Source organism: Podarcis pityusensis (assembly GCF_964106645.2).
Source record: "Podarcis pityusensis genome assembly, chromosome: 8".
Lineage (NCBI taxonomy): Eukaryota > Metazoa > Chordata > Lepidosauria > Squamata > Lacertidae > Podarcis > Podarcis pityusensis.
The window spans coordinates 49585408-49608367 of record NC_138033.1 but is presented as its reverse complement, the minus strand read 5'-3'; the positions used below and the strand labels follow the sequence as shown (position 1 = coordinate 49608367).

General features: G+C 47.6%; 1 protein-coding gene across 7 annotated transcripts in view; it reads right to left on the bottom strand.

Annotated features, from left to right (window-relative positions):
• ZFPM1 (zinc finger protein, FOG family member 1) overlaps positions 1–22960 on the bottom strand; it is a 112477-nt gene that overhangs the window by 7204 nt on the left and 82313 nt on the right. For all 7 annotated transcript variants that reach the window (XM_081017755.1, XM_081017758.1, XM_081017754.1 and 4 more), the window contains 4 exons: positions 16142–16275; positions 4491–4596; positions 1612–1821; positions 514–738 (listed from right to left, as the gene is read on the bottom strand). In XM_081017755.1, the coding sequence (XP_080873881.1) occupies positions 514–738; positions 1612–1821; positions 4491–4596; positions 16142–16275 (675 nt within the window). The remainder of the gene's footprint in view (positions 1–513; positions 739–1611; positions 1822–4490; positions 4597–16141; positions 16276–22960) is intronic.

Here is a 22960-nt window from a genome sequence, read left to right as displayed (position 1 = left end):
TATCTGTATCTGTATCTGCATCTGCAAAGACTACAAACTATATGCACATATCAACATCTGAAGACTTATCTTCTGCTGCAGTAAAAATTTGGGACCTTAAGCTGCCTCTGTGTGGTGACTGGAACTGGGGTTAACTTCTGCTACAACTTCACCTAAGATTCCCAACACTTTAGTAGACTATTCCCAGAGAAACATATCAGGATCTTCTGCAACGTTTCTGGGATGCAGCTGAAAAGCACCCCCTGCCAAAATGCTTTGCCAACCCAGATCCCCACAGCATCTGGAAGGCAGGAGGTTAGCTACCTTTGCTCTAAACCTTGCTGTGTCTTTTGCATGCCTGCACTCTTTGTCTCCATCTCTCTCACACATACACCCCCCACCTTATGAAATGCTGCCCCTTCTCCTGCAATCCAATTAGTTCAGTCTTCTTTAACACCTCCTCCTCATTCCTCCAACAAGCCCAAAGCGACCACCCTCCCCCATCCCAGAAGGACAGAGGCAGCACCCTCGTACCACTGTGGCTCCGCATGTGTATCTCCAAGGAACTGGCGCTGGGGCAGCTCTTCTTGCACTGGGGGAAAGGGCAGATGCGCTCATTCGGATAGGCCTCCTTGGGCTTTTCATCCACCGTGGGAGACGTGGCGTTCTGGCGGCTGGCGCAATAGTACATCAGATGGGCCTGCAAGTTCCTCTCGCTCCGGTACCAAATTCCGCAGTCCTTACAGGGAAATACGTCCTCTGGACAGAAGGGAGAAAGTCGGGGAGAGGGAGGGAGAAAATAAAATAAAGGAAGCACCAGCTATATTCATCTGGATTCCTCAACTCCAGCATCAAATGAAGGGGAGTCAACCACCTTCTGAGGTGACAGTCTCTCCTGCTATTGAACACATTGTAGCCTCCAGAAATTCCTTCTAATAAGGACATCAGAAGAGACCTATGGGATCAGGCCAGTAGCCAATCAAGTCCAGCATCCCGTCCCCACAATGTCCAACCAGATGTCTTTGAGATCGTTTAGTATAAATCTGTCCACTTGGGCCCTGCCCTCTGGAGTGGCAGAAAAGAAATTTGCTCAATCCTCTGTGTGACAGCCCTTCAGATATAATCACCTCTGTGCTGCCTCTTTCCCAGGCTAAATATAAGCAACTCCTTCAACCTCTCTTTACAGTCGTACCTTGTTTTGCGGCTGGGATCTGTTCCGGAGCCCCAGCCGCTAGCCGAAAAGGATGTAGGGCAAAGCATTGCATCTGCGCATTGAGCGGTTTGTACTTCTGCGCAAGCGAGAAGTGTGATTTAGCGCTTCTGCGCATGCGGCAAATCCAGAAGTAACCTGTTCCGGTACTTCCGGGTTTGCCGCAGATGTTTGCTGGAATGGACGCTGGATGAGGCGGACGTTCGCGGAGGTATTACTGTACAAGACTTGGGCTATGTACACATTGTTGGCTTAAAGTGAGTGCATTTATTGTGCTAGGGTGACAAAGCACTTTCATCCTCTTTAATTGAACAAACCTCAATGTCTGTTTTACCCTTCCAGACAATAATGACCATCTGGAGGTGCCCTAAATTTGGGATCCAGGGGGCATAGGAAGCATGGCCAATACCCTGGGTACTTACTGTTCACAACCGCTGTGGCCAAGATGGCTGCCATGCCCGCTTGCTGTGGCAGAAGCTGGATTTCAGGGGCCAGTGCCGCTGGGTAAGAAGGCCCCTCAGGCTCAGTCTTCACAGTGTGGTTGGGAATCCCCATTGGCTCAGCCATGACAAACGCGCTCAGTGCATCTCCTTCTGAGATGGCTTTGGTGGTTTTGCACCAGATGGAATCATCTGCAGATATGGCAATGGGTGGGGAGAAAGACCATTAAATTAGATTAGCCACTTCTCAGTAAGAATGGTTACACTGGCCACATTTGGGTTTCTTTCAGTTTTTCATTTCCCAAGTATTCAGTTCAGGTCTCCACACTTATTTTATTTCTTTTTTCTTTTTAAGTCCTCATATAGATTACCATCGACATTTTAGAGCTAATTTCTCTTAATATACACATTATCTCAAAGTAGTTTCCACTGATATAATGCATATTTGCATGCTGTTTTTTAAACTGCTATATCCTTTCTTTTATTACCTTTCTTTGCACCATCCCTGTACCACTTAATATATAAAAATATCTCCATGCGGTGTACAGAAAACTAAAGCAGCAACAGCAAAGACAACTTAAACAACAAATGTTACAAAAATACACACTGTAACATATGCAAAAATGTTAAAGGTAAAGGTAGAGGTACCCCTGACCGTTAGGTCCAGTCGCAGACGACTCTGGGGTTGCGCACTCATCTTGCTCTATAGGCCGAGGGAGCCGGTGTTTGTCCGCAGACAGCTTCCGGGTCATGTGGCCAGCATGACAAAAATGTTACATTAATACAAATGGCTAATAAAGATAGACTGACATAAATCTTGTCTCCATCTGATACACCCACGCCATCTCCTTGCTCTTACCCAGGACTCCACCCATCCACTCTGACTCTCACTCAGGGCCCAAACAAGCTCACAGATCACCCACATAATTTGACAAAGAAGAGGGTTCTTCCTGGAAACTGCTGGCATCATCCTAGCCTCTCACTCCAGGCTTGCTTTCATGGGCAGGCACCAAAATGGGTGGAGCTTTCACAGAGGTCTGTCCTGTTCAGCAGTTAATCAGCTCCACTGCACTCACCCACTTCCAGGGAGCAGAAAGTTGGATGAGTTTCCTGGGAGGGGGTCCCAAGGATGGAAAAAGGACAGCCCTCCACTTGCGGCACTCTCTCTCCCTACTTCTCCACTTCCAACTTCTTAGTTGAATTCGGAGAAGTGTGAATTTTGAAGGGTTTGCTGAGTTTTGGTTCACGTATTGTTTCAGAAAGTGTGAATTTGGTAGGTTGGCTTTTAAATGTGAACTGAATCAAATTTGTCTTTCATGCCCACTTCTGAATAACCCCCTGAAAAGTAGAAGACAATTGGTTTGGGGGGACATTTTCCACCCTGAGCTAAATTCCAGTGTAAAATGTCCCAAAGGAAAGACATGCTTGTTGGGTAGGCAGTTAAGGCTCTTTGCTTAGCTTAGATATTGTTTGGAAAATGCCATGGGATATGTTAAGACTGGCCAGGATGAAAAGGCAGCCGAGTGACAGTAAGAAACAGATTCCTTCTTTTGTTTTGTTTGTCCCAGGATCTTTTTTTGGTTTTCAGGGGAAAAATCTGTTTGGGTACTTAACACTGCATCATGGCTATTGGTACACATAGATCAGAGTACCAGAAAAATAAATTCTCATTTAAAACCTGAAAGTGAGAAAAACTGAGGTTCAAATCCATACACAGTTCATTAAGTGGCCTTTTGCAAATCACTATCTCAGCCTAATGTACCTTGCAGGGTTAGGCTGCAGCTAAACCGTTACTCTGAGTCCCCTTTGAGGCAAAAGGATAGGATGTAAGTGGGACCAAATAAACTGAATAAATAAGAATAATGTTGTAGCAGCAGCTGATGCATGCAATACACAAAACCACCCAGAGGTGGCAGCATCAGCCCATGGCTTGTCAAAAGCTAGCATTAACCATTTCCTTCTCCCTCCCAGTTTGCCACTCTGCTGCCCATAGCTATGCCGTCTCAATCTTTTTTTCCCTTTTTCTTTTTACTCTCAGCCACCTGAAGGTCCTTTGCCTATTATCCTGGGCCTCCCCTATGGCTGGAACACCCTCCCTAAATGTGTCCACAGTACCACATCTGCCTGCCTTCATGTCTTTCTCTTGAAATCTGTCTCCAAACCCATTTTTTCCCAGGTGGGCTTTGGCTTAACTGTCAAACCCTCATGCCCAACAGTAGTTATATTTTGGGTGCATGCTACTGTAACTTGCCCACCTTCATTCCTTGCTATTCTCGTCTCTCCTTTCCTCTGCTATTTTCCATATTGTTTATCTTAGAGGGCAGAGGCCAATTTGTTGCCTATGATAATCTGAAGGGCAGTTACGTACGCTAATGGTGTTGTATATGTTGCGATAATCATCACCATCACCCTGAGCATTTACAGAGTGCTTTTGTGAGCTCAAAGTGCTTCACACACACACATACACACACACACACTACTGTGTTGTAATCTGCCCTGTTATGTTGTAATATGCACAATAACCCTCTAAGGTGGGCTAGTTTGATTATCCTCATATTGCAGACAGGGGCCGAGGGTTGGCCAAAGTGTGGCTTAATCAAAGGGAAACTGGAGAGGGGAGATGAAGATGTTCAGAGAAGATGAAAAGGGATGGGACATCTCTCTGTCCAGAGAATGGACCAATTACAGAAAGACTAGGTTGTGGCTTAAGAAAACCCTTAGGAATCCAACTCTGCCCTTAAGTGCCAATAAAAAAAAATCTGGCTCTGTTAAGCAACGCTGTTCTTGTTTTGAGAAAACACTACAGATCAAATGCCTCCAACTTCTGCCAGGTGCCAAGAGGCCATTGTCCAAATACTTACCCTTCTTGTAAATCACGGAGTTGGTATCGCCTTCTCCAGAAACCAAGGGCAGCTTCAACAGCCAGCAGTTGTCATCTTCCAGCACCAGGGTCACAGGTGGGTTTGGCTAGAGACAGAAATATAAAAAACAACAACATATGTGTCACTTACACAACCGGACCCTCACCAGCACATTGTGGTTTCTTCACTTCAGCTGTTACCCTGGTTCCACATTGTGTGGAGTGTGTGTATATACAGAGCACCCTTTGTCAACCAGGGGCCCTCCAAATATTTTGGGCTACAACTCAAGAACAGATGTCACACACCAGCCACTGAAATGCCCTGTGTGAACGTCTCAGCAAGCTAATTCCTCTAAAATAGACACTTGCATAAGTTTCATAAATGGGGGCGGGGGGAGAGGTTGAATGGACAACCTTCCAGGGGCCACATGCCAGTGGTGGGAGGTTCCAGAGGCAAAAGTGGGTGGAACAACAAATGTAAATTTGACCTTTGTACAATAGGCTAGTTCCTACACCCATCCCTCTTTATCCTCCATGCAGACAAACAAGAGGTATTACCAGGGTTCAAAGGCACACTTCAGTCAGGCAAAAACGCTTCCGGTGTAGCCTGCAAAGTTCTGAGGGCCAGTTGGAGAAGGATGGGGGGGGGCGCATATGGTCCCAGGCCCTGAAGTGTCCCACCCTTCCCATATGCTCCAGCCCAACAGGTGGCACATGAACCCTCCCACCACATGTGCAAGGAGCCTTTCCTCCCATGAGGAGTCATGAGGATAGGGAAAGGAAGCACAATGTGCGTGAATGATGAGTGGTATATGTCTGTATGGCTGCTTCCATCCAGAGATGGCCGACCTCCAAGCAGCTGATTCATCCTTTCACTGGCCTAGTGGCAAGATCAGTTTGGTCACGTAGCAAGGGAGGGAACTGATGATCACAGCCAAATCTAGGTCAAAGATGACAAGACCAAGGCCACATTCACACCATGCATTTAAAGCACTGTGATACTATGTTAAACAGAGATGGCTTCCCCCAAAGAATTCTGGGAGCTGTAGTCTGTTAAGGGTGTTATGAGGCCCCTGTTGGCTTCCTAGAACTACAATTGTCCGAGTTCCCTATGTGAAGAGGGATTGATTGTTAAACCACGCTGGGAATTGTAACTCTGTGAGGGGAATGGGAATCCCCTAACAACACTCAGCACCTTTAACAAACTACAGCACCCAGAATTCCTTGGGGGAAACCAGACTGTTTAAAGTGGTATCAAAGAGATTCCCCTCACAGAGCTACAATTCTCAGGGTGGTTTAACAGTCAATTCCTCTTCGCAGAGAACTCTGTGAAGGGAATAGTGGCCTCTTGACAACTCTCAGCACCCTTAACAAATTGCAGCTCCCAGAATTCTTTGGTTGTTTAAAGTGGCATCACAGTGATTTAAAAGTATGGTGTGAATGTGGTGCAGATCGTAGCGGCTGCAGCTGTACACAACTGGGGAACACCACTTTGCTCCCATCTCCTCCCTCACTCTCTCTCACACACACCAGTCAGTCTACCATCCTTGGGTCTCCCAGAAAGAAAGCCCAGGCTTAACTCCCCACAGGGTAGCACTAACAAAGGGGTCCCAGCAAGCCTCCTACAGAGAGGCCTCTGCCTCTGGATAGCCCACCCCCCGTGGGGAAACTGAGCCCACTGCTTGCTGCCTGGGCAACCCCGTGGCGCGGCCAACGGCTGGCGGAGCGTGACTGCGAACACAACAAGCTTGTTATTTCCTCTTCTTCTTAACCTGAGGGCCGACCATCACCGGCTGGGGAGGAAACAGCCACTTCACCCCTAACCTCAGCCATGCAGAGAGAGGAAAAGAGATTGGGGGAGGGAGGGAGGGAAGCAGGAGGGATGGGACGGGGCTGGAGCAGCCTCTCGCTGCTTGGGGCAGACAAGAGGAAGGGCCTCGGTGGCGTCCCGGGCCGGGCGAACAATCCTTGTGTTGCTGACGCGGCCACAGATGGTCAGCAGATATGGGAAGAGCACCCTGTTTGGGGGCAGGCCAAGCCAACCACAAGGCCCAAAGCCATGACATGAAGCCCAGCTGCCACATGAGGCTTCTTTCCACCCTATTAAAGAAGTGGCACTTGTAAGCACTGGCTAGATTTGACAGGTGTCTGGTCTGAGCCCTCTCTCTCCTGATCCCAATGTAAAAGGTGTTCCCTGAGCCCAAGAAGAAAATGATGAACCATTCACTTTTGTGTGTATGAGACTGATCTTGGGGCTAGTCCCAGCCCAAAGGAGGCTTGCGAGAGTCAAAAGATCCAGTGAATCAAGAATGGCAAGGCCTCAGAGCTAAACAGGGTTGCCCTGAGTACAACCTCTGACTGGTACAGCAACAAAAAAGGTGTGTCCGGAAGAAGTGTTGGCTGAAGCCTAGGGAGGTTTTTTTCATGAGACCTTCCAGGGCAGACAAACGCTCTAATGAATGCAAATTGCCTTGCTCACATTTATGCTTGCCAGCATGCAATAAATAAATAAAAAACAAATTGACGACAACACCCCCTTCAGTTGACCCACAGATCTATGTCCCCCTCTTTAAAAGGCGGCAGGTTAATGCAAAGCACTCTGTCCTGTCAATTCAGCATCCACACTGCCTCTGGCGAAAGAAGAAGTAAAAAAACACCCCCCAGGCTAATTCATGGAACATGTGCATCTCCAGTGCCCTAAATCCAGCATTAGGTACGTATGGGGGCTCCATCTCAGGAACAAAGGTGCAAAAACAAAGATGGTGTGACTATACTTGGAATACTGTGCTTAACTCTAACTGCTGTGCCTTACAAAGGATAGTGTGCAATGAGAAAAGGCTCAGGAAAGGCTGGAGGGAGTGTGGATGGAGGAAGAGGCGGCTCTGGGTCAGGATTTGGGAAGCTGTGGTGTGCCTGGCCTCCAGATCCCAGCAGCCCCACGGCCAATCGTCAGAGATGATGGGAGCTGGCCTGGACCACACCTGGAGGATCCACAGGGTTTACAGCCATGCCCTGGGCAGAGAGACACTTTCTTTGAGATGAGCAGCAGCGCTGGCCTTCCTCATTCTCCCCCCCCCCCCCCGCAACTTTGCCTCGGCTCCTCTCTGCCTTCATGTGCCGCTAATGAATATTAATGAGCAGAGGAGGGAAAAAGAGAGAGAGAGAGAGAGAGAGAGGAGAAAAATTAATCTGCCTGATCCTTCGATGGCTGCAGCAGTAACGATATGAAATCTAATTATTCGTCCCAATATTTCTAAACCCTCCAACTCAGACTGACAGTCTTGGTCGGTTTAGAGCTTATCACTCCAAGGAGCAGAGTGCTCACGGCTTGATAAAACGCACACACATGCACCACACACACAACTCCCCCCCCCCCTCATTTACACACACGCGCACACACTTTTGCTGATGCTGCAAGAAAAGAAACATTCCTAACTTCAGAGAGAGAGAGAGAGAGTGCGCAAGCAAGATATATCTTGGGGGTGGGAGAGAAGTGTGTCACTGAAGACACGTCCACGTGCCTGGGTCTTTTTTTAAAAAGGGGGGGTGGATGATTCTCTCCAATCTGCTGATTCAGCATTTCTGCTCCTGGCTGGCCACAAAGCCATGAAAGGGGCCACAGTGAATGGCCGTGTTCACTGGGTGGAAAGATGCCCAAAGCCTCAGTTCAGTATGGGACACTTCACTGTCTGATAATGGTTCGCTAAAGATAGAGATGGGGGCCCATGCCATCCTCCCCCATCAAACAGTACTCTCCTTTAGATCCCTCCTCTAGAGTGTAAACTTAAAAGTAATTTATCATATCATATACTGCATAACATTTTGGTGCAACTAAATTGAAGATGTCATGAATCAATTATGCAATGCAAGCAAAATTTTCAAGGCTTTAGCTCTCTTCCCTATTGAGCTGTGCAGGGGGGCAATGAAGACCATCCCCACCCCCCTCTGGCTTCTCAGTGTTCACCAGGTTCACTGGCCACATTTGGCCATCATGGCTTACTACACATGACCCACTGGCACCTGCTATGCACCTCCCTGCTACGGTGGAACAAACCACAATCCCTGGCTTAGACTAACATCTGAACTGTGGAGAGCGGCTTGTTTGGGTTGCAACATTTGCAACAAGCCAAGATCTGTAGCTAAAGGTTTGCTCTTGGGCTTACTGACCGTGCTCTGCTACGAGCAAAACAAACCATCATCTCTGGGTTGGATGTGATGCTAAGCCAGGGATTGTGGTTTGTTTCCTCTGCACACTACCAGTGATGAGTGAAGTGGGTGCAATTGGCTCTTGCTCAGTAAAACTAGGGAGACGAGAACTGCAAAGAGCTGCATCCATAGAAAATCATGGGCGAACTGGCACCTCTCACCCATTGATTTACATCCTTGAAAGGAAGCCAGAATAATCAACTGGTTAGAGCAGGGGTCGGCAACCTAAGGCCCATGGGTCACAAGTGGCCCATGGGGGTCATTAACCACCCATGGACCCCTGCTGCCCGCTCGGTTGGCTCCTGTGCACTGCACTAAACCAGCGCGGAGCAGAGCGGGAACCGCTTTCTGTGACACTGGCCGGCTTCCCGTTGGCTGTAGGAAGCTCCTGCAGCCAATGGGAAGTTGTTCACGCCTCCTCTGCGCCAGAAATAGTGTTTGCACATGCGCGCATGTGCACACTCCAGCCCACCGTGGCATCTGCGGGACCGTGAACTGGCCCAAGCCACAAAAACTTTGCCAACCCCTGGGTTAGAGCAACCCTAGAATGAAGAACATTTACTACATTAAGGCCTTTTAAGTTTGGCTGGGGGGTAGGAGGCTAGTAAAGGGGGCATGATAGGGGCATATAAGATCCATGGTGTGGAGAAAGTAAACAGAGAGATGTTTTTTCTCCTTTTCTCATAATACTAGAACTCAAAGATGTCCAATGAAGCTGAGTGTTGGAGGAGGCAAGGCAGACAAAAGGAAGGACATCTTCACACAGTGAACAAACTATGGAATTCTCTCTCGCAAGATGCAATGATGGCCACCCACTCTCAGGCAGCTATAAAAGAGCATTAAGCAAATTAACAGAGGATAAGGCTATCCATGACGACTAGCCAGGATGGCTATGTTCTGCTGCCATTGTTGGAGGCAGTAAGTCTGTGTACTACCAGTTGCAGTGAATAGTGGGTGGGGACGGTGCTGTTGAACTAAGTTTCTGCTTGCAGGCTTCCCATTAGGGTATCTGGTTGGCCCCTAGGAGAACAGGTTGCTAGACTAGATGGGCATTTGGCTTCTTACGTCCTTCAATACTTTTATTTATTTAACTTGTTCTTAATCGCTTGCTGTTATAATTTAGTTCAACTGTTTGTACGTTTGGTATTTTCATTATGGTTCAGGGGTTTGCTTTTGACTGGAAAGTGGCATATAAATCCCAAATTTTCAATAAAATGTGTTTTTTTCCATAAAAAAAAGCTTTACTGCTTTGCTGCCCCATATATTTGGCATCACTACCCAGCACAAAGCCACCTCTCCCAGGATCCCTCCTGAAAGCCCACATTTCCTTTGAAGATTCAGGGGCTTTGTGCAAGGTTCCCCTTACTATAAAGAGCAGTTTTTGCAATATTTGTGCCTACCTGGGCTACAATTCTCCATCAGGCCCCATGGGCACAAGCTGTAGTCCAGAGCTCCAGGATGGGAACCAGCTTGGCAAAGGCTGCCCTTCTGTAAGTCAGTCATTCACTGTAACTCCATTCACAGCTCTTTGGGGCAAGGAGTTCCCCCCACATTCTCATCTGCAAAGCTCCCTGCAGGCTTATGGTGCTATAAGGGTGTAAAAAGATGCCTGCACAAACCACGACGGACACATTGGAAGTGGCTCATTCTGTTGCTCCATTAGCCCTGCCCTGTCGTCACCACCCCCAGGTTCTCGAGAGCGCCCTGGAGTCAAGTAACAAGACTGTCTCTTACAAATAACTCCAGGCGACAAGCTCCCAAAGGTCTGCATCCGTGCCAACCTGGCTCCCCAAAACAGCCCCCCCTTTCCCCACAATGCCCCATTGGGAGCATAAAGGGGCTGTGAGAGAGACAGACTGGCAAGCAAGGTGTGGCTTCCTTCCCGGACACTCTCCATGCCAGCCCCTCCGTGGTAAGTGGGTCCGGGCAGGAAGGCAAGGCAGAGAAACCCTCCTTGTTTTCCCCTTAACAAAGAGGTCAGTGTCTCCAATCTGCAGCGGCCCAGATAACCATCGGAAACTGTATCTGAGCAACATCCGCTTGGGACTTTTTTTTTATCTGGGGCAGCCGGACCCCTTGCCAAACAAGGGAAGGGAGAACCGTCACGCTGGTTAATCATTAACCTCCAGGATGATTTGGCCCTCCCCACAGGAAGGTTTGGGTTTTTTTGCTTGCCCTTTTTTTTTTTGAGGCTGGGGAGAGACACTTCATTGTGGCAAAGAGTGCCAGTCTTGCAGGGAGGGGTAAGGATGCAGCGAATGTGTGCTAATGGCATCTTCCCACATGCCTGGCTTGGGGAAAGGCCATAGCCCAGAGGCAGAGCATCTGCTTTGCATGCAGAAGGTCCCAGGTTCAATCCCTGGCAGGCTTGGGAGTGAGACCTCTGCCTGAAAAGCTGGAGAGCTGCTGCCAGCCAGAGTTGACAGTACTGAGCCAGGTGGACCAATGGATTTGACACAGCAGCTTCCTATATGCCTATGGCATTGTAGCATGAAGCTGGACACAGCATATTTTTTAACAAAGCTGCATTAGGATAGACAAAGACTAGGGATGGGCTGAGGAGTTAATTCCATCTTGTTTCAGCCTCACTGCCACTCAGTCGTGAGCCTGTCCCATGCGTCGTGTGTGCACCTTTTAATGTAAACACACACTCTTCAATGCATTCACCTCAAAACACGCGTTTTATATGCACTGTTGACACAACATGCGGATTTTGGTGTGCACTTTTTGCAGACTGCAAATGCATTGCAAAATCCACCGTCCAACTGGGAGCTGTGTTATGATCCACAAGCAGGGCTGGAGCCATCAGGTCAGGTTGGTCTGTTGCAAAATGCAGATTCCTCCCTCATTCCTAGTAGGGCCTGGCAGACTCAATTCTGCTGCCCATCAATGGCATGGGAGCGTGAGGAGCGGGCAGCTACATCAGCTCAAAGATCTATCTAGTCCAGCAACCCGGATTCCCGTAATGTGCCTCCTGGCTGCCCCCACAAGCAGGGTGCAAAGGCAGCACCACCACCCCGCTTCTCTTTTTGCCTCTATTAGGACTCACTGCAGCTGTGATTGTGAGCTGTTTTAAACTGTTTTGAATGCTGCATTTTATATTGCTGTAATCCAACCTGGGGCCTTCTGGTGAAGGGTGGAAAATAAATATAATAATCAACATATTGAACTTATTTAATCCTGGCACTTTCAAGTTAAGAGGGTCAGCCAGCAGAAGATGGGAAATGTTTCTCTGCCTGGAGAGCTGCTGCCAGTCAGAGACAACTATACTGTCTTAGATGAACCAATAGCCTGATGATATAAGGCAGCTTCCTGCTTTCCCTTCCCTAATGGCCATCATAGACTAGGGCTTTTTCATACCAGTTACTGAAGAAAAGATAGAGTTGGGAGACCCATTTTTCCGTGCTTCCCCGACCTCCCCCTCCCCAGGCAAGAAAAGAGACTGATAGTCACTTTCGGCCATAGAGAGCAACAACCCTTTCCTCTGTCTTCTGGGTTAAAAAAAACAAAAACAAAACAGAGAAGGGAGGCAACTGAAAATATAAAGAAAAGGAAGAAACTGGGGCGGGGGGGGGATGAGAGGAAGGGGGGGGAGAGAGAGAGAGAGAGAGAGAGAGAGAGAGAGAGAGAGAGAGAGAGGGCAGGGCTGGGAATCATCAACACGACTTGATAAGGGAAGCTGCTGAAATGGGAGCAAAAATATTTAGACAATAAATGAAGTATCAGAAAAAAGCAGCGGCATATCTTTAAGAAATCAATCATCCCGTACCGGTTGTCTGGACATACGGCGCCACAGGAGAGATAGCCGCCAAACTGGCAAGATAAGGGTTAATCAAGGATTTAATTTGGCAAAAAAAAAAAAAGAAGATAAACGGGGAGGCTTGAGCTGGGGGGGGGAGGGGGAGAGAGAGAGAGAGAAAGAGAAGGGAGAGGAGAGGAGAGGCCAGGGCTTTCTGTCCCACATCCTTCACAAAGCCCCATAAAAAAAGAGTTGGAAGAAATCCCAAAAGAGCCACCACCGCCTCCTCCTTTTCCCACTGGCAGAGATCGGGTCTTGCCCAGGCCAAGGTCCCTTGGATAGCACTTGGGGGCAGCCTAACCACCTATAGAGCAGGGCATGAAACATTGTGGGTATGGGGGTGCCAGGCATCCCCCCCAAGTTGGAAATTCCTTCCCCCACAGAAGTGTGACTTTCAGCATATGCTGAAGATGCACCTCATTGCCCTGACCTTTGGGCACTTAAGGACACTGGATCAGGCTGAAAAGGTCCCACCTAGCTGAGCATCCGGCTCTCATGGCGGCCAACCAGAAGATTGTGGGAAACTCTCACGCAGGACCTGAGCACTACTGCACTCTCCCCTCCTGTGGTTTCCAGCAGCTAGTATACATAAACATAGCTGCCTTGGACCAGGTTGGTATAGCATCACCACCATGGCTAGTAGCCATTGACAGTGTCCACCTCCTCCACTTGAGATGTCTGTTTTTAGGACCCACTCTAGTTGTGATTGCAATTTGTTTCAAACTGCTTTGACTGTTGTATTTTTACATTGCTATGACCTGCCCCGGTTCCTTCTGCTGAAGGCAGGTAATAAATCTAACAGCAGCAATGGCAATAATACAGCCAGGGCTCAGACAGAAAAACCCAGAACTATGGAACAAGATCCTCCAAAGAAAGTTAGCACCAACCTGCTCCCATTCTGCTCTTCCTGCCTCCTCCAGTGGGGGGCAAAGAGGGGATGAATCCTTTGGGTTTCCCACCCCCTTCCCCTTTTCTGAATTCCAAGTCATTTCAGAACTCCCTGAGCCTAGTTATAAATCATGTCCATAGCTGTTTTTTCGGAGGCATGCACATTGCTATATTATTCTTATCATTTGTTCTAAAAGGTTTTGCAATATTTTTATTGGAATCAGATGTGTACTTGTCGCACAAAATGAGATACTCATGCACACACACAACCCCACAAAACAATCTTGATTCTGACGTCCGTCCCCTCTTCTGCCAAAACTTGAGAAGTTTAAGAGGAAAAGGAAGCAGGGCCAAAAGAGGTTGTGAGGATGAGATACTGGGTTTGTAAGTCAACACAAAATCCAGGTTTGGACACCCAAGAGGAGCACAAATGGAACAAACTAAACAGACAGAAGCCAAAGATGCACAAACAACATATTATGATGCCTTCTTCTGTGATAGACCATCAGTCCAGCTACTTTAGGGATGCCTACACTCACTAGCAGCAGCTTTCCATGGCTTGAGGCTGAGAGGGGCCTTACCCAGCCTCATGACCTGGGATGCTTACGGAAAAGATGCCTTGTGGAGAACCCCCATTCCCATCACAAAGCTGCAACGCCCAGGGTGCTTTAACCACCAATCCTTCTTCCCAAGGAACTTTGGGAACTGTGGCTCTGTGAGAGGAAAAGGGGTCACTTAACAACTCTCAGCACCCTTAAAATACTACAGCTCCCAGGATTCTTTGGGGGAATCTGTGACTGTTTAAAGTGGTATGATACGGCTTCAAATGTACGGTGCAGATGGGGCCCAGTTGTTCCAAAGGCAGGTCCACTTTAAGATTTATATCCTGTCTTCATTGTAATACTTGCTGTTTTACTTTCAATACCTTTCCTTAATCACAACTAACGTGGAATTTCCCATTTCCATTGTCACCATTGGGAGCTGTCCACATTGACCCCAATATTTCTTTCCTGGCCAGTCAGGAAGCTCCCCAATGCAGACAACTGTGTGGAGGGTGATGGGGCTGAACACATGAACACAATGGGGGAAGTGGGGTCAGCCAGCAAACCCCTGCTCTCAGAGAAATGAAGACCCAAATGAGATGGAGGTGTGGAAGCTGTGGCCCTCCAGATGTTGCGGAACTACAATTCCCATCATGCCCTGGGCTACTTGCCATGTTGGCTGGGTCAGCTGGGAATTGAAGTCCAACAAGATCTGGCTAGCCACCTCCAATACAGCAGCTGGCTGTAGGTATTCAGCAGCAAAAGGAAAGCACTGTGCATCCTCCAAGGCGCTTGTATTATGTTCCAAGCTGAGGCACTGGTGTGGGAAAAAAATGTTCTGGGGGAATTACAGGCTCTGCAATTTGCCATCCATGAAACTGGAATACACATGGGATTATTTTTGGTTGCAATAAGCCTTGCTCCTACTTGATTGACATGGGGCCTCATTTACTACTTTGTTGCCTGCTCATTACAGGGCCTAGAGAGATCCTTTTGAAGCTTTTCACAGCCTTGCTTGGTTCATTGGCCTCCTGAACAATTTGGGGTCACCTGCGACTTGGCCACCTCCCTGCTCAGCCCAGCTCCAGATCGCTGATGAATAAGCGAAGCAGCACCAGTTCCGAGACAGAACGGCAAGACAACTGGGGAAACCAGAAATTAAGCCCAGCAGGGTAAAGGCCTTCCAGCCGGGATTTCAAAAACATAACACAGGCCTGTGCAGAAAGGAGCTTTTAAGAACCTGATGCTGATGGGATATAGCCCTGCCATGAGCCGCGCTAATGAGATTAGCTGCATGGGAGAAGCTGCATCCTGCTGACGGGCACTTTGTGTGTGGTGCTAAACACAGAATCGTAGCTTGGCCTGTGCTAAAAGGATGCTGCTTGTAAGTGAAAAACAGGAAGAATCAGAAGCATTGCCTTGGGGTGTGGTTATGATGATCACCACTTATTACCTGTGGAGGTGCCTGAGACATGCTGCAAGGTCTGGGCTAGCCAAGACGGTGTCCTCCAGATGCCTTGGACTACAACTCCCATCATCCATGATGACTGACCAGGCTGACTGGGGCTGATGGGATTTGTAGTCCCAAGGCATCTGGAGAGAACCACATTGGCTTAGAATCATAAAATTATAGAGTCGTAGAGTTGGAATGTTCCCTGAGGATCATGTAGTCAAACTCCCTGCAATGCAGGAATATAGAGCTGTAACATACAAGGATTGAACCTGCAACCTTGGCATTATCAGCACCACACTCTAACCAACTGAGATATCCATGCTTACACCTCTACTTGACAACATACATAGATTTTTTAAGTCCCAGGAAGTGGAAGGGACTGCCTCAAAAGTGCAGGAAGGTGGTCTGAAATGACAGCCAGGCTAGGAATGCCATCTGGTGCAAGCTCAGCCCCAATGCCAGGATGGTATAGAACTTAGTACTGCCTGCACTGACTGGCAGTGGCACCTGTAGATGCAGACGATTGAACCTGGGACCTCCTGCACTCAAGGCAGGTGCTCTACAACTGCCCGTCTCTTAACTCACAGAGTTTCTGCAAGGATAAAACTGGAGTACCATGGACTGCCTTGATCTCCTTGGAGGGAAGGTGGGGTAAAAACGATGCCACCCACCAAAGGGCATTGCAGCTGTTTTCTGCAGAGAGAGGAAAAGAGGAGAGGGGTGCTTGCTTTCATTTCTGCTGACTTACTGACTACTTTACTTACTGGCTCACTGTTCCCTGGAGAAGCAGGCTCACTGTGGATATTCCCCTGGTACGGACCCCAGGACAATCCCTCAGGCACGTTCTGCCTGGCACGCACTTTGCTCTCGCCCTCTGATGTCATCAGCTCCAGTTCACCTGATGGGACAGGACGAAAAATAGCAAGATCAGGGAAGCAGAAATCAGTGAGGTGAGACCATACATAAACTTTCCAAGGAAGCTTCTTCAGTAAGAAGAGATCTCCCTACTAGGTGGCGTGGGCTTCCTCCTTTCTTAAAACCACAGAAATGGCCAGATTACAATGTTCCCATAACATCTATCAACCAATTGAGTGGGAGAGACGGTGCCATCTGGTTGCACAACAGGGTGACAGATGGACCCTCCTTGTTTTGGCAGGTGAAAATGAGGTTTTCAAATTTGCTTGTGAAAGCATGGAAGACCTCGGTGAATGAGCAAAATAACTGAGCAGAGGCTAGGTACTGTTTCTTATTCTTTAACGAGGTTCCTACTTCATATTAGCAGTTGAAGCAGAAGCACTTCTTTTGCAAAATTGTTCACATTTCCTGATTAAAAGACAAAGGTTGGGCTCTTTCTTTAAAGTTCAATATGCTTAATAAGTTGAATTAATTCTACAAACATATTTCCTGTGGCTGTTGGCTGATCATAATCAATTTGAATTATACTATGCACTGTTGCTTTCTGCAGAGTGAAGGTATGTATGTCTTAGGGCTGGGCGATGCTGAGTTTTCAACATCGCCAGCAAAACAACACAGTTTGGCGATATACCAGAAGGTTGGGGAAAGCTGCATTGGCCCAAGCTGGCGAGATGCGGAGTGAAACTGCCATAGTTCTCATTGTGGGAACCAAGGTGCTTTCACCCCAGTGCCTCACAGGCTGTGGCCAATACAGCTGGCCCTAGCCTGCTGCTCAGCCAGGGGGTGGGGCGGAAAGGCTCCTGTCCCCAGCTGAGCGAGCCCCGAGGCCACTGGGGGCAGGAAACGTTATTTGCAAATGTTATTTATTTATTTCATACAATTTATATACCGCTTGATTGTAAAAACAAGCAAGCTATCAAAGTGGTTTACAAAAATAATTAAACAATAACATATGTAGTAAAGACAAGTAAAACACTGAGATAAGTGAAAGTAGCAATTAACTAAAAGCACATCAGATTCTATGTATCTGGGCAGACTTGTCTACAGAAAAATGCTTTTAGTAGATGGCCAAAAGAATACAATGAAGGCACCTGCTTCGTTGTATCAACAGGCAGGGAATTCCGAAGTGTAGGTGCCACCACACTAAAATATCATTTTCTTACAGATGTGGAAGGGCAAATGCTCTTCTAGAAAATATTTCCCATAAATTAAAAGTTGCTGAAGAACATAGTACTGTACAAGAGACACACCCCCTATTTTTTTTGCAATACAGCATGACTTCATTTACAAATGATGAAGCTCATGGCTGGGCAGTCTCTCCTGCCTATACAAAGCTGCGGATCTTGTGAGGTTTTACTTTGGTGGGTTTATTGTTTGCATAGTAAACTTTGTAACCATCTTCTTCTTCATGCTGGACTTTGTGCTGTATATGATTTCACTAACCTGATATTTTACTTGATATGTTTTTTATTTGTTTGTTATAATTCAAAATTTAATTAAAAAAAACATTTGCACTGATATATGGTACTTATGTGAGGCACAATTGCAAACACCAGAGAAACAAGGACAAAGCACAGCACTAATAATAACTGACACTAATAATTATCAGCACAAACCAAGATGAACAACGTCACGATACTATTGTGGATAGCCCTTTTTGCATTCCATGACAAAAGCCTTTATTATTGTTGTCATTATTTATTACATTTGTACACCGCCCTATACCCCAGGTCTCAGGGCAGTTACAACATAAAAACACAATATAACACCACAAAATACATAACAAAAACAACCCAACAACCCCTCCCCCCAACTTTTTTAATTTTAAAAGGGCATTGGATGTCAATCAGTCAAAGGCCTGGTTAAAGAGGAACGCAAGGGATTTTTTTAAAGCTGCTACTGCAGAGGTGGGCACCTGGTTTGCAATGGTTTTACCGTGTTCTGCCAACAGATTGCAAATAATATCAGGCAGGGCCCAGCCAGCTCTTGCTCTCCAAAGGTCTCCTCCAGAAATGAGCTCTGAGATCTCTATACGAGGGAAAGTGCAAAAGAGAATGCACCACGTCTTCCACCTCCCCAGTACCACAAACGCATGTCCACTGTGCGTAAGGAATCCCTTTATGCTTTCCAAATAAGCTGGAGGAGAATATGAGCACATATAGGATCGGCAGAGCTGCTTATAGTTTAGGGAGTGTGGTTATGCCAGCCACCATGATGACCATTGACCATCACTGCTGCCAATGACCTACTGAACAAGAACCAAAGCAGCTCTTCTTCCAGATATTCACCTGTCCCTCACCTGTTGCTTCCGAGAATTTCCCCCCAGCTTCGACCTGTGGCCTTCTACTGCGATTAGCTGCCCACATTCTGAAGCCAGAGTTTTCAATGAACAGGTTTGCTTTCGCCTCAGTTCAAAGGTGGAATTGGTGCTTCAGCTAAATATGGGGTCCCCCTGTGAAAGTTGCACCTCAACAGCCACGTCCAAGATGGCCGCATCTGCTTAAGGTAAGCTTTTCAGGTTGCTCTGGCAGCATAAACAACTGTTGGGTGTATCCTAAAGGGTTTTCAACAAAATATTTAGCGTGTGTTTTCCACAAAAGTCAGAGGTACTTGGCAAGTCACCTTTTACCTCCTCAAGGACCTGCCTGTTTTGTGAGTTGCATCTCTGTCCACTTCGGTGTCCAGGGTGTGCAGCCCAGTAAGCCAGCTATTTAACTCTTCAGGGTAAATAGCTGATTTAATAGGAACTTGGGACAATGTCAAGACCATAGGGTCCCTTTACTTTATCTACACTGACTGGCAGCAACAACTCTCCAGGGTTTCAGGCAAGGAGTCTGTCCCAGCTCTTACCTGATATACCAGTGATTTCACTTGGGACCTTCTAAATTGAAAGCAAATACTCTTCAGTTGAACCATAGATCCTTCCTTCGTGCAGGCAATCCTACTTAACTTTTCTAGAATGTCAACATTATGGCACTCTACACTGCCTGATGAGCTTTTGAGTTACACAAAATCCATCAATGTGCTTTTAACAATAACAATGGTTAAAGGTAAGAGTTTGTGTTTGTAGCAACCTTTGTAAGATGACTCAGAAAGCACTGGATTTTCCCTGTCTGGGCATCATGTAGGGATGGGGGGGGGGGGATTCAGTTCAGTTTGCATTAAAAGGTGAAACTACCAGGTTTGTAATTTCCAAAACAATACAAGAACCGAAGCACAGCCATCTTTCAAAATTTGCTCTTCTCCGAATATTGCAGTGCAGTTCTCCAGTCAAGTAACGTGTAGAAAAATGCATGTGCTAGAGTAGAGCATTATAAAACTGCCTGTATCAGTAAATATAATATTCCAAAATGCATTGTAGGGAAAATTGCTTTGGAAAAATGTGTGCATGTTAGGCAAAAATGCAAAGAAGAAATCACACTAAAATACTGATGAATTTTTATGAGGACCTTTAGAAACTGCAAAGTGCTGCAGAAATGTGGAGGACTGAACTTAAGATGGGAAGAAACAGGGAATTGAAAGAAACCAAAATGGACAGATCCAACCCTTCCTGGCATCACCTCAGCGCACTGTGGCCCCTCTCTGGTTACTTTGCAAGGAGCTGCAACGCAGGGGACGGATCAAAGCTTGCTGGCATCCCTCCATCAAAAAGGGAGCCTCTTATTTTGCTTCATTAGGACCCTTGGTTGAGACGGCTTTGAGCTGTAATGGCCTTGATGGTCCGATAAGCCTCTCGGTTTAATGGGTTAGATAACATGTAAATCGGCTGGGAAGACCAGCCTAAAATGTTTTAGCTGCACCTTCATCTTTCAGCGGACAGATAAGATGGCAGCTAAGCAATACTCAGATGGATGTTAAACGGAGACTCCCAGCAGTCCCCCTTTGTACATCTGAAAGTGGAGAAAGGGGTCGGCATTGCATTTCGTCCTCTTTCCCTCCCTCCCCAAAGCCCTGCAGTCGAGGTGTTCTGAGGGAGCGACGGACAGAGGCGCAGGAGGGAGGCTTGGCGAGGGTCCAGATCCAACTCCTTGCGTGGGAAACAAGGCCTTGGAATCAGACTGCTCGTTCCACCAAAACACATCAAAGGCACTGGGGTGGACAGGGAGGCAAAGGTCCCCATGTGCTAAAGCTTATCAGGGCAGAGGTGAGGTGAAGGGAGGGGAGACCATCGCTGGAGAGTTTCTGGGCTCAGAGCAGCTTCAGCAAAATTCCCAAGGTGGCCTTGCGCACACGAGGAGTGGGGGGATTCAACCTGTACAAGAGCCCTGCTGGCTCAGATCAAAGACTGATCTAAGGCCCCATTCACAACACACATTTAATGTGCTATTACACCACTTTAAATAGCCATAGAATTTTGGGAGCTGTAGTTTTTCATGGGTGCGGAGAGTTCTCAAAAGGCCACTATTCCCTACAATTACCAGAGTTCTCTGTGAAGAGGGACTGACTGTTAAACCACTCTGGGAATTGAAGCAACGTGAGGGGAATGGGGGTCCCCTAACGACGCTCAGCATCTTTAACAAACTACAGCACGCATAATTATTTGGGGGAATCAATGACCGTTTAAAGTGGTATCATAGAGATACAGTGGTGCCTCGCAAGACGAAATTAATTCGTTCCGCGAGTTTTTTCGTCTTGCGGTTTTTTTCGTCTTGCAAAGCACAGTGTCAGAAAAGTTTTGGAAAAGCTTCAAAAATCACCAAAGTCTTCAAAAACCTCAAAAAAGGCTACCGGACCGGTGCTATGAGTTGCTCCTCGAAGTCAAGTCGCAACTGTATTAACGGTTTTAAGAAAAAGGAAACAAACTTGCAAGACGTTTCCGTCTTGCAAAGCAAGCCCATAGGGAAAATCGTCTTGCGAAGCAACTCAAAAAACGAAAAACCCTTTCGTTTTGCGAGTTTTCCGTCTTGCGAGGCATTGTCTTGCGAGGTACCACTGTAAACTGCATGGTGAGAATGTGGCCCAAGCACAGCATCCTGTTTTGGGCAATGGCCAATCAGATTCCTCCGGAAAGCCCACAAGTAGGGCATGAAAGCAACAGCGCTTTCTCTTGCTCTCCATCAGCTGGTATTTCATGGCATACAGCCTTTGATCCTGAAGGTAACATACATAGCCATTATGATGGCCATTTTTGTATCTAACTGCAGCCAGTCAGATGCCTCCAGGAGACCCAGAAGAAAGGGGTGAAGCCAACTCCTCACTCCTGTTCTTTAGCCATGGCAACTGATCCCCAGACCCAACAGCCCTGCGCATGGGAAGACATCCTGTGCACAGTGGCAGGTCACTGGGGAGCTGCCGTCTGTGGAGTGCTCCTTTAAATTATTTTCTGTGCACTTGGCAACATCTTACTGAGGCTACACCTCATTTACATTTCTGTCCCAGGAAAGAGCACACTAATAGGAAACCCTGCCCTTGATCTTGCCTCCATTCTGGAGGCTTCTGACAAACCGTGCAATTCCCAGCATTTTTTTAAAGGTGTGCCTCCGCTGGTCCAGTCAAGTTCTGCTGATATGGTAATAATGGAGCCTTCACCTATCCACTAACAACTCACAACAGCCATGGCTGTTTTCTCCAGGGTGTTGGGTAGGAGACCATTCCCAGCCACAGCTGGAGAAGCCAGGGATTGAAACAGGGACCTTCTGCATGCAAAGCAGATGTTCCGCCACTGAGCTATGGCCCCTCCCTTAAAGCAGGACAGCCTCTTCTGAAATGCATCACTCCCGTCTGGGAAGAAGCGAGGGAGTGAAATCCAGTTTCTGATCAGTCAGCCCTCTGCAAAAAGGTTCCTCCCTTTAGGGAATCTCAAGGAGAGCTGCAGCCAAGTGAGCAGTAATGAGCAAGTTCTGTCCAGCTTAGCAAACAAACCTGTTTTGTGCCCAACTGCCACCCTTCCTCCTGCCCCCTTTCCTCCTCTTCCAGCTTCTTGCTGGCTAATCAGTTGCGTTTGGGTCAGGCGACCATGTCTCCAAGATAAGAGCCTTTGCCTGACACTTTCCATGTCAGAGCACTCCATCTTCTGTGTATCAATCCCCACCAGAGAAAACACACAGCCACTGATAAAGAAAGCAACCGTTCCAGACACAAGGGGACGAAAATAGGGCAAGCCGAGCCGCTTCCCTCCCTCCGTCCCTGCCGGATTTTGCTAAAAAGGACATAACAGGAACTACTCCCCTCGTCGAAAGCCAAGGCGGATGCCGAAGGGCAGCTCCAGGAAAGCAAGGTGGAAACCGAGGCACAGCAGAGCAGAAACCCAACCGCAGCACTGAGGCCAGGAGGCTCTCCAGCTGCTCTCCCGCCTCCCTGCCCAGAAGCACTGGGCCACCTGGCCCGGAATAGCCCAGCCAACCTCCAGCTGCTAGGGGGCAATGCAGAAACCGCCGGTAATCCGATTAACTGGGGCCCGTTTGTAGAGAGATGTCAATAGTTAACAGTACCTCAAAGCTGGAGGGCTCACACAACATATGAGCAAAGTAAATGTGCCCAACTCATGTTTGTGTCTGCCAGAGAGCAACTTGTACCCTTTCAGAGAATGGACGATGGTTGGCTGTCTGAATATAGCTCTAAAAAACCCCAAGGCTCAGCGTCAGTAGGCCTCTGAATTCCAGTTGTTGGGAATTGCAAGTGGGAAGAGTGCTGCTGCGCTGCTCGGGTTCTGCTTGTTGGCTTGCCAG